General features: G+C 38.8%; 1 protein-coding gene across 1 annotated transcript in view; it reads left to right on the forward strand.

The window, feature by feature from the left end:
- The window catches only part of LOC127159612 (adhesion G protein-coupled receptor E1-like), a 17,958-nt gene extending 9,113 nt beyond the window's left edge, over positions 1–8,845 (forward strand). The window contains exons 5-15 of the mRNA XM_051102400.1: positions 483–560; positions 693–882; positions 6,466–6,582; positions 6,745–6,926; positions 7,017–7,178; positions 7,254–7,481; positions 7,559–7,791; positions 7,930–7,996; positions 8,076–8,167; positions 8,263–8,425; positions 8,789–8,845. Of these exons, the coding sequence (XP_050958357.1) occupies positions 483–560; positions 693–882; positions 6,466–6,582; positions 6,745–6,926; positions 7,017–7,178; positions 7,254–7,481; positions 7,559–7,791; positions 7,930–7,996; positions 8,076–8,167; positions 8,263–8,425; positions 8,789–8,845 (1,569 nt within the window). The remainder of the gene's footprint in view (positions 1–482; positions 561–692; positions 883–6,465; positions 6,583–6,744; positions 6,927–7,016; positions 7,179–7,253; positions 7,482–7,558; positions 7,792–7,929; positions 7,997–8,075; positions 8,168–8,262; positions 8,426–8,788) is intronic.
- Positions 8,846–10,630: the final 1,785 nt, after the last annotated feature.

A 10,630-nucleotide genomic window follows, 5' to 3' on the forward strand; every position in this document is an offset into this window, starting at 1 on the left:
CCAAAAATACATTGTATGGGTCAAAATTATGGATTTTTCTTTTATGCCAAAAATCATTAGGAAATTAAGTAAAGATCATGTTTCATGAAGATATTTTGTAAAATTCCTACTGTAAATACATCAAAACTTAATTTTTGTTTGGTAATATGCATTAGTAAGAGCTTCATTTGGACAACTTTAAAGGCAATTTTCTCAATATTTAGATTTTTTTGCACCCTCAGATTCCAGATCTGTAAATAGTTGTATCTCAGCCAAATATTGTCCTATACTAACAAACCATACATCAATGGAAAGCTTATTTATTCAGCTTTATAAAGCTCAATTTTGAAAAATTAACCCTTTTGACTGGTTTTGTGGTCCAGGGTCACAAATGTGCTTTTCTATTTATTGCTGATGGTTACATGCACATTTGTTTGCTATTAATATTGCAAAGCATGATTAAAATGTTTTATGTACCGTATAAAGCTTGATTGTGATTTCAGAGTCAGACCTCTGGAGGATGTTTTCAAAATCTTCTTGAGCAGATCGAGAACATTACAGCTCAAGTGCTTCCTTTGAATGTAAGTGCCTGATCAAGAAAAATCTTCAAATCTAATTTGGATAATAACTGATATAGCAGTGCTGTCTGGCTTTCTTGACATTTACATGTACAGTAACTCTGTTGAACTGCATTTATCTGATCAATGAATTAGACTGTGACAAACATTTTGACTGTGGCCTTCAACGCTTCAGAGAAGATTTTAGAGTCATTATCATCTACAACACCATCTGAACTAGCCTCCTATGGAAACCGCATGTTAAAAACCAGTGAAAAACTCATCTCTACATTGGTGAAGCCGACAGTCACAAGTGACAATGTCAGTTTTACTCTTGCTACTGTTGGTAAGTGGAGACCATTATTATTGATGATGAAACTCAGATTACATATGATATCAGTGATTTTTATGAAGAGAGCAGGGGTGAGTCAGACAGCAACAAATGCAGCAGTAACTGTTTAACTGTGTAGAGTTATAAGCTTTTATAAAAAAGAAGGAAAGGCAGAATCACTCAAGGAAAGAGAAACATAAGCACTAATTGCTCTGTCCATACAAACAAGTATTTTCAAAATCATTGGTTTTTCTATGCGGTTTGGTCATTCCTCCACACACAAACACAGTATCAGCTCACTGAAACTGAACCTTTTTGAAAACTCCTTGGCAGGATGAAGATTTTTAGAAAGCCCAGTTGCAGTGTTGTCATGTAGCTGGTGACGTCAGAGTCCTTTTGTTTGATGTCAGATTGTGCACCACTATCCCATTTGTTTACATGAGGCGAGTCTTTGATTGGCCAACATGGCTTTACAGTTAGGGTTATATCGCCACCTGTTGGGTTGGTATGCTCCTGACAGCGCTTTAGTGTATTTTTGCATTTTCATATGGGCGGGAAAAACTCATAAAATGCTTGTGTATATGGCTACAACTTCCAGCCCCACAGCCTTAGATGAAATCAACTGAAAAGAAGACTTTAAATCTCTCAAATATCAGCAGATGATGATTAAACAACTCCACAAACCGCATTACCAGCTGAGTATTGAAAAACTGTACTTAAAGGAGAAGTCCACTTCCAAAACAAAGATTCACATATAATGTACTCACCCCCTTGTCATCCAAGTTGTTCATGTCTTCTTTCTTCAGTCGTAAAGAAATTTAAAACAACCTCCCACCTCACATTCTCCCTCAACTTCAAAATCATCCTATATTGCTGTTTTACCTTTTTGTTAAGGGTGTTTGATCTTTTTTTGCATGTTCACTTTGCAAAGACTGTGTCGGTACTTCTGCAGCGATGTAGGATGATTTTGAAATGATTTTTGAAGTTGAGGAAGAAAATACGATTGGAGTTTTTTGACATACCCTAACTGTCTTGAACCAGAATACACGGAGTTCAAGGAGAGCAACGCAAGGCGAGAGTTTGAGATAAAGAAGTATTTAAATAGTATTCTTTTAATGAAAATAACTGATCGTTTCACAAGATAAGACCCTTCTTCCTCAGCTGGGATAATTTACAACCGCATTTGGGATCGTTTGAAGCCACATTTAAACTGCATTTTGGAAGTTCAATATCGGGGCACCATAGCAGTCCATTATATGGAGAAAAATGCTGAAATGTTTTCTTCAAAAAACAATTTCTTTATGACCGAAGAAAGAAAGACATGAACATCTTGGATGACAAGGGGGTGAGTAAATTATATGTGAATCTTTGTTTTGGAAGTGGACTTCTCCTTGAAGTAAAAGAATTGCTACCTAAGAAATAATTTACCTGAGTGCAAGTGAAAGTACTAAAAATAATATAAAGAGTCAAAAAGTAGTTTGCTGAAAAACTATTCAAAGTAACTGTTACAAATTACCTTATTATTATTGTTCTGTTTTTTCTCTCAATGAGGCAATGTGATGCAATTTAGAGACACTTTGATGAAACACAAAAACAATAAGCACACAATTGCGATGCAACCCTTTTCGCCATAGCCTGTATCACAGTAAAGAATTTTAAATAATATGTTATATACAGTATTTCAAACACATTTCAAGCTCCATGAGCTTTACCATTCAACTTAACTTTTAGAAACTTACATTGTTCATTGTTCCATACAGTAACTTGCGTCCTTCTATCAACTGAGTTTTCTATTTACTTAAACTGCTGAGTGCTCTGGTAAAATCAATTGTATGACCCATGTTAAAAGCTTTTTTTTTTTTTTTAAATATGACTTGTACATCCTTTGATGCATGACTTGAACACATTGTCAGTGTTGATCATTGGGTGTTTCAAGTCTTTCAATGCCCTCTTCCAGGTGACCAGGCCAAAGTTGATCAAGCCTCGCCCTGTGTCCAAGTGGCATTTTGCCTATAAGCCTTCCTGAGGGAATGACCTGCAAACCCTCGGCAAACCACCTCCACTGGCATGTACCTAGTTTCCCACCCATTCCCATGCCAGGCCTCCAACAGTTCTTCATATTTACCCCACTTTCTCTCCTGTGCCCATTTCATCCTCTCCTACCAAGGTAGAGTTAACTCTAGTAAAATTAACTGTTTTGTGGACTCCGAGACCAGGATGATGTCCGGTCTAAGCATGGTCTGGGTGGTGTGTGCTGGAATTTTCAGCTGCCTGTCCAAGTCAACGGTCTTTGACCAATCTTGTGCTGTGAAGAGCAAGCCAACAGAGCTGTTTTTTCATTATGGGCTGCTCACCCTCCTTGAAAAACTCCTCGATAACAGCTATCACTCAGGGTCTGGGAGCAGCTAGTAAAATATCTCTGCAGCTATAAGAATATGAAACTGTGTGACTTGTCCAACCATCTGCATAAATAGGTATTCACTTTATGCTTAAAACTTTCTTCTACGCTAATAGTAACTTCATAGAGGAGAAGGGGCCAAAAGATTCTTGTGAGGATTCCATGTTGGTAGATCCAGGCCTTGAATTTAGCTGGGAGCCCAGACTTGTCCACAGTTCTCAGCCACCTCCCCAAATCAGTTGTGGTGGCCTTGACTGACTCTGCGTCTCTCGGGCTGCAGCTGAAGACCTTCTCAAGACTCCTCATTGGTTTCTCTGACAGATGGGATTAGATCTTCTCCCAACCTGAAGCGGAACTTATCAGTCACTTTCACTAAAGAATGGGATTTGTGCTAATGGCATGAGCTTCTCTAATCCCTGGAGGATCCACCTGGCTCCAGGCACAGTTGTTGTTCTTCCTGAATTAGCTCTTTCCCTTTTTAGGGTACATGGTATCTCTCCAGTGCCATCTCTCCCAGCTTATGAGGTATTGAGCCATATGCATTGGTCAGATCTAACCAGCAGGAAGTTAGAGAGTCTCTTGGTCATGACACTGAAAAAGATCTGAGTTCTCCTCTTTGGGTATAAATACCCCTTCTGCACATCTCCAACTCTGTGCAATTCTACATCTTACTTTCAGGGACCTCCAAAGCCATTGGTGTAGCTTCAGGCAGCTGTTATAGGCTTTGTAGGGCACGTGGTGCTGTAGCGCAGTGGTTCCTAACCACCCAACACTGCACATTTTGCATCTCTTCTTTGTCTGACACACCCATTTCAGGTCTTGCAGTAATGAGCTGATCTGATTCAGGTGTGATTAAGGAGAACCACTTCTGTAGGGTACTTGGCTCTCGCCCTCCTGATGACTTCATCCACTTCACTCAGACTTCTTAAGTTCTTTCAGACTGATTTTTAATACTGGCTCTGGTGGATTTATCTGTGCCTTACATGATTCCAGTGATTGGTCCTTCTCGGGGTATCTGTAGGTACACTTAATATGGTCATTGATCTTGCCCCTCTAGACCCCTTTTTCTGCCCAAGGAGCTGCTTAGTCAGCTGATAGGAGTTTGCTAGGAATGCCACTCTTCTTTTTGCCCTCTCCTTCTGCGGCTCTCTACTCTCCACAAGGTCAGAAGCTCTTTCCTAAGAATTGCTCAAAGCTCCACCAAGCCAGCCCTTCCTACATCACCTGCTGCCTTGTACTGTCTCTTCAGTGATTTTAACTCTTCCCTGAGACACTGGATCCTGACTGCTCTTCAGTTCTGAGCATAGGCTTTTAGTGTGGGCTTGGCAGCCTCTATGTCAAATCTTTCAACTCCAGTACTCACTGTGATAGATTTTATTGTTTTCAAACGGTGGTCTACATCACCCTTGGTGGTCCTTACAAGATCTGGTCTACATCCTCATCAAACTGCCTTCACACCACTGTCTTTGATAAATGGGTCCACTGGATCCTAGGCTTTACTCTGGAAACACAGTCATCCAATTTAGGTTTTGCTGGTGGAATGCTGTTATCTGGCATGGCTAGCACATGATGACTCATGATGGCTCTGTGCACTGCTGGCTGATGGTTGCTTGTTGGCAGTAGATTTATGTGACACTTGGTGGCTCTGGGCACTATGGTTTGGCTCCAGGCCTAGCTCCTCCATCATCTCACCGGAAGTATCTTATATGAGCTGTGCTGCCACTTCCCCTGTCAGGCATTGCATCCTGGCCTGTTTCCCAAAACCCCTGATGTTCTTACAGACTTTGCCACAAATGCACTTTAAACTCAATGTCTTTCCATTGTCCTGAGTCTTATGTATGTCCAGATGGGGTGCTCATCCCTGGGAGTATCTTTCTTTATGGTTACTACAGCTTGCTTGGCTTCTTCCTCTCAAAAATAAATTTAGTGAAGTTGAATACTTTTTTTCAACTCAAGTAAAAGTACCACTATTTAATTATACTCAAGAAAGTAGAAAAAAAATAAGAAAAGTATTTGTAATTAGTTACATTCCACCTCTGCACATCACCAACCAGCGCAACTATATTTCTGTCAGACGTCTAGATGTTGATATTTTATTGAAAATGACATTCATTTAAAGTTACCATATTAGCGATTAGTGTCACCTTTAGTTAATCTTGACCTTTTAACATTACATTTTTCTGGCTGCTGTAACTGTGTATTTATAAAGCATACTGTATTTGTTATGTAAATAAAAGCCAAGAGGAAACATGATTAGATGATGCTCATTATGTGTTGATGGAGACATAATCATCAGATTCACTGATCTGGTTCAGACTCTCATCTCTGATTATATGGGTTTGATTATATAGTATGATTAGATGGCTCATATTGTCAGGAACGAGACCGGGATCCAATTGCAGGTGCAACAAAAGTTCAATATTTATTTGAAAACTAAAATGTTCAGACAAAAGATCTCTTATTTGCAAGTGTCGGCCAGACCAGCTGAGTACTTTTAGCCCACAGGAAAGAAAGGCATACTGCAGGACGGCGATGAATAGCCGCGGCTATATTCTTCACTGTGGACTGTCTGGAGCGGGCGGGACTGCCGTGAAAAGAAGGGAATCCTGGCAGGGTAGAGCCAAAGCAGAGAGCAGGAGAGAATCCTAAAGGGCAGGCCAGGGAAAAACAAAAAATTGACAAAAGACAGGAACGCTAGACTAGTAGGACTAGGGAAAATAAACAAAACAAGACGACTAGGAAAAACCAGCAACTTGATTGTCAAGGCAAGCTAGTCAGAGCTTCCAAACATTGAATAACAGACTGACGCAAGACAGAAAACACAAGGGCTTAATAAAGGGGAGAAAATTAGGACCAAACAGGGTGCAGGTGACAGGGAAAATTACCTAACAAGGATAACAAGAAGGGCAGGGTGGACACCACAATGACAGGGCAGCACATGGCAAGCTGTCAAAATAAATGAACATGTGCTCCAGGACAACTCACCCGAACAACAATTACAAGACAACCAAAAAAAATACTTGGCAGTATGATTAGATCGTGACACATATTATATATGTTTTTTTAATTACAGTAGCTTTTTAACACTGCTGCATGTGATCCAGCACACTGTTAACTATGTGTGTGTGTGTGTGTGTGTCTGTAGTACATACAATTAAATAGCCTGAATAGCACATAACTGCTAGTTTGTGTTTAATCAGAGGGTCAAGTCTTCATGGTTGGACCAAATGTCACCTTAAATAAAATCCCACAACTTGACACAACACATTCTTCTGTGGACATCGATCTCATTGGGATCGCCAAGAACAACAATGAAAGTATGTCAAATATTTTAGTTTGATTAAAAAAAAAAAAAAAAAAAAAAGATGAGAAGATATCATAACATTACCACTAAACTTCCTTTACTTACTTTTTTGGTTGCTGTTGTTATTGTAGCATATAGTATAATGTAAGTTTCTTTTTCTGTTTCTGTCACACAGGATCAGCTGCTGTGGCTTTCATGAGCTACAGCACGATGGAGAATCTACTGAAGCCAGACTTCTTCAACACATCAAATGACACTGTTAAAACCATGATGTCCACTGTGATCTCAGCTACTCTTCCCAAAACCAACAACACTAAACTCACCAAACCAGTCAACTTCACCTTCAAACACATCAGAGTAAGAGACAGAAATGTTTTTGTCGACATCTGAAAACATCAAATATTCAGTGTTCTGATATTTTATGCCTGTTCATTCTTGTTTTTGCAGGAGTTTGATCCCACCGGTTCTCTGTCCTGTGTGTACTGGAATATCAGCGAGTGGATTGTAGATGGCTGTTCTGTTTTAAAGACCAACAGTAGCTACACTGTGTGTTCCTGTGTTCATCTGTCGACTTTCGGTCTCATTATGCAAACCAGCCGCCCACCAGAGGTACAAGAACATTTCTAGTGAACATTGAAGAACAGCACAGATTTGGCACTCATGTACTCTGACATGTTTTCTCAGAGAGACTCTGCTGGACCTGTTGAATTGGAACTGCTGGATCTGTTGAGTTTGGTGTGTGTGATCGTGGGGCTGGTGTTCTTCAGTTTGGCCCTGTTGACCTTTGCCCTTTGTCAGTGGAGTCCTGGAGTGAATAATGTGGCTCGAATCAACATCTGCATCAGTCTTCTGTTGGCTCATCTTCTGTTTCTGCTCACACAGCGGTTCCTGACCGTCATACGGCCTAAGCAGGTGAGAATGATGAAGGAGCACTACAGCTCAGCACAGCCTCACTGAGAATCATCATAACCTTCTCTCATGGCCTTCAGGTGTTGTGTGCCGTGATCTCAGGCCTTCTGCACTTCTTCTTTCTCTCTGGCTTTGTGTGGATGTTCATTGAAGCTGTGATGCTCTTCATCTGTGTGAAGAACCTATCACAGATCAGCTCCAAAAAGAGGGAGGTGCTTAGCAGTGGAATCCTGTGTGTGATTGGATATCTGATTGCTCTGGTTGTGGTGGGTGTCTCTGGTGGTCTGGTTCCCAACGGCTACGGTAGCGAACGGTGAGTTGTTGTTGTTATTTTTAAGTTAATTTAGTTAGTAGGAAATAAAGCAGCTCTGGACTTTTGTGACATTTCCAACACCTGAAATGCCTTACAGACCAATTCATTCAGTTATTACATTGATTTTTCTCTAAACAGCTGCTGGATTAAAATCGATAAAGGCTTCATCTGGAGTTTTCTGGGTCCTGTTTGCGTCATACTAGCAGTAAACACATTTCTCATTTCTCATGACTTTTTTATATTAAAAGGAAAACAAGTTGATTAATTAATCTTGTACTTTTCAGTCAAACACACTTCTCTTCATCAAGATCGTCATCAGTCTGAACTCAACTCTCAAAAGTCTCAATGTTGAAGTTTCACAGATGAGACAAACCAAGTAATATTATTACCTTACAATTATTATCACTCCATATAAAACCACATATGGTCAATAAAGACACATTAACTCTTTCTTTGTCTGTTTCTCTGCAGGATTATGGTGTTTAAAACACTGGCTCAGTTTGTGGTTCTTGGTTGCTCCTGGATTCTGGGTTTCTTCACTAATAGCAGTAAGGAGCTGAAGATCCTCTTCCTGATTTTGAACTCCCAGCAGGGAACCTTCATCTTCCTGATCTATTGTGTCCTCAATAATGAGGTCAGACATCACTCAGTTTACATGTATAATCTGGATGTTTTCACTGAGGTCCATGTTCTTATTTTGGTGACCTGTGACTTGAAGAGTGGAATGTCAGAGGCAGTTTGTTTAAACTGTTACTCTTCCATTTCCTTCCTTGATGGAATGTTCAAATGAACCAAAACTATTCAAACTCCAAATTTTTAAAAAATCAAGTTTGAACTGACAGAAAATGCCCTTTTCTTTATTTTGTAATTTTTATGGAAAAAAAGAAAAGCATGCAAATCTAGTCTCTAAAAGCCTCTTTTTCTTACCTGTTTATTCTAAAATTCTGGTTCATGAGTTTCAGAGGTTAAATTGATCTCTTGTCTCATTCTTGTCCAGGTTTGGCAGCAGTACAAGAAGTTCTTCAGATGTCTTTGCTCCATCAAACAACACTGATGACTACAACATCACATTCAGAAAGTAATAAATACTGTTCAAGTGCCATTCATATACAATTTATTTTATGAAACAGAATCAATGGGCTTGGATGTTAAATGTCAGAGTCATCGCTCCTTTCTAAAAATGATAGAAAAACATTCAAGTATCTTATTTTAAAGCTGTTTCACCTCTGAACTGTTTTATTTAGTCTTCTTTAAAGGGGTCATCAGATGCTAAATTCACTTTTACATGTTGTTTGAACTAAGGCGGTCACAATATTATTTTTTACACCACAGTTATTGTTGCCAAAAAAAAAAAAAAAATCACTATATCAATATATCGCAATATCTACAGAAACCTTGGGGGAAAAAATTATCAGCCAAATTAATTTTTACTTGTTTATTTAGTTTTTCTTTTTTACCTAATGAATATACAGTAGGGATACTGATAAACACAGGGTACAAGACTCTGGCTTTCTTTGTCTTTTTTGAAGCTCCCACAGAAATAGCAAAAAATAAAATACTGTCCAGTTCAACACTATGATGCTTTATACTGAAGATACTTTAAACTGCTACATTGTGTACCCTTTATAAACTCTTTAACCTATGATTGCACCTGCCCCAATGATGTCATTGAGTAAAAGTGCTGCTAATTCAGTTTTAATGTGCACCTAGAACGGCTGCAGATGAGACATTGCAGAGTGCATGACTCTGCGACCAACTTAACATTTTACATAGTTTAATATAGCAATTTTAATCGTGTAATTTGAACAAAGAAATCAAGTGCTATGCACAGGCTGCATTGGCCATGACTTGACTGCAAATACAAATACAAAAATAAGACGAGTAAAGAAAATGTGGTACTTAATTAAAATAATTACCCTTTATTTAAATCAGTGGTGGCGTTTCACAAAATCATAGGGTATGGCAGTGTCTTATATCGTGGGGTACAGTGTTGGTAAAAAGCAGTGAAATATATAGAAGAAAAGATTGAAAAGTTTTTTTTTTTTGTTTAAATATAATTAAACACTGCGGCGTCAGAGTTGCTATTGTGGCTTTACCAGACTACACTTAACATTTAATAAAAAATCAAGATCAAATGGAGTTGGTTTTTGACCAGCAAATAACGGAGATCTGTGTTTTGTCTGTCATAAGATGAGGCAGCGAGTGCATCACATTATGTGTTTTCATCAATCTACAGGTTATAACTTTTATTGTAGCTATAAGGGTGCTTAGTTTTTCTTGTTGTTTAATACACTTGGCCAAAATGTCATGATATAAATGATGAAGTGCTGTATTCATAGGATATTTCAAGCATAGACTACAAAAGTATATTGGTTACAACTAAATTTCAAAAGCTAAGACTTAGCTTCAGGTCTGTTTGAGTAAAGAAAACACTGTACTTATTAAAACATCAGTTATTTATTTACCTTGCATTGCGAACAAGCAGAGAGCTGTGCAGCGCTTCATTCTGAATAGAGACAGGGTGAAGTTACTACGTTTTGGTTACAGTTTGTTTCTTTTCTTTGGTTAAACAAATCCTCAAACAGACATAAGGAAGACCAATGCCACCTGGGATGTCAACCAGATACTGGCGCTGGAGTATTTACATGTCATGTTAACATAAGAGTCCTATTTATGTTGTGGTTATCACCAATATCGGTATATTGTCACACCCTTAATTAATATGATGTCGATATGTCATGTTTTGAATATCATGATTATCATCAATACCAGTATATTGCGACACCCCTAGTTTGAACATAAATATGTGTTGGCAGTGTGTACACAACCACCCTATAAT

Source organism: Labeo rohita, unplaced genomic scaffold (genome assembly GCF_022985175.1).
Source record: "Labeo rohita strain BAU-BD-2019 unplaced genomic scaffold, IGBB_LRoh.1.0 scaffold_235, whole genome shotgun sequence".
In the NCBI taxonomy this organism is placed as follows: Eukaryota; Metazoa; Chordata; class Actinopteri; order Cypriniformes; family Cyprinidae; genus Labeo; species Labeo rohita.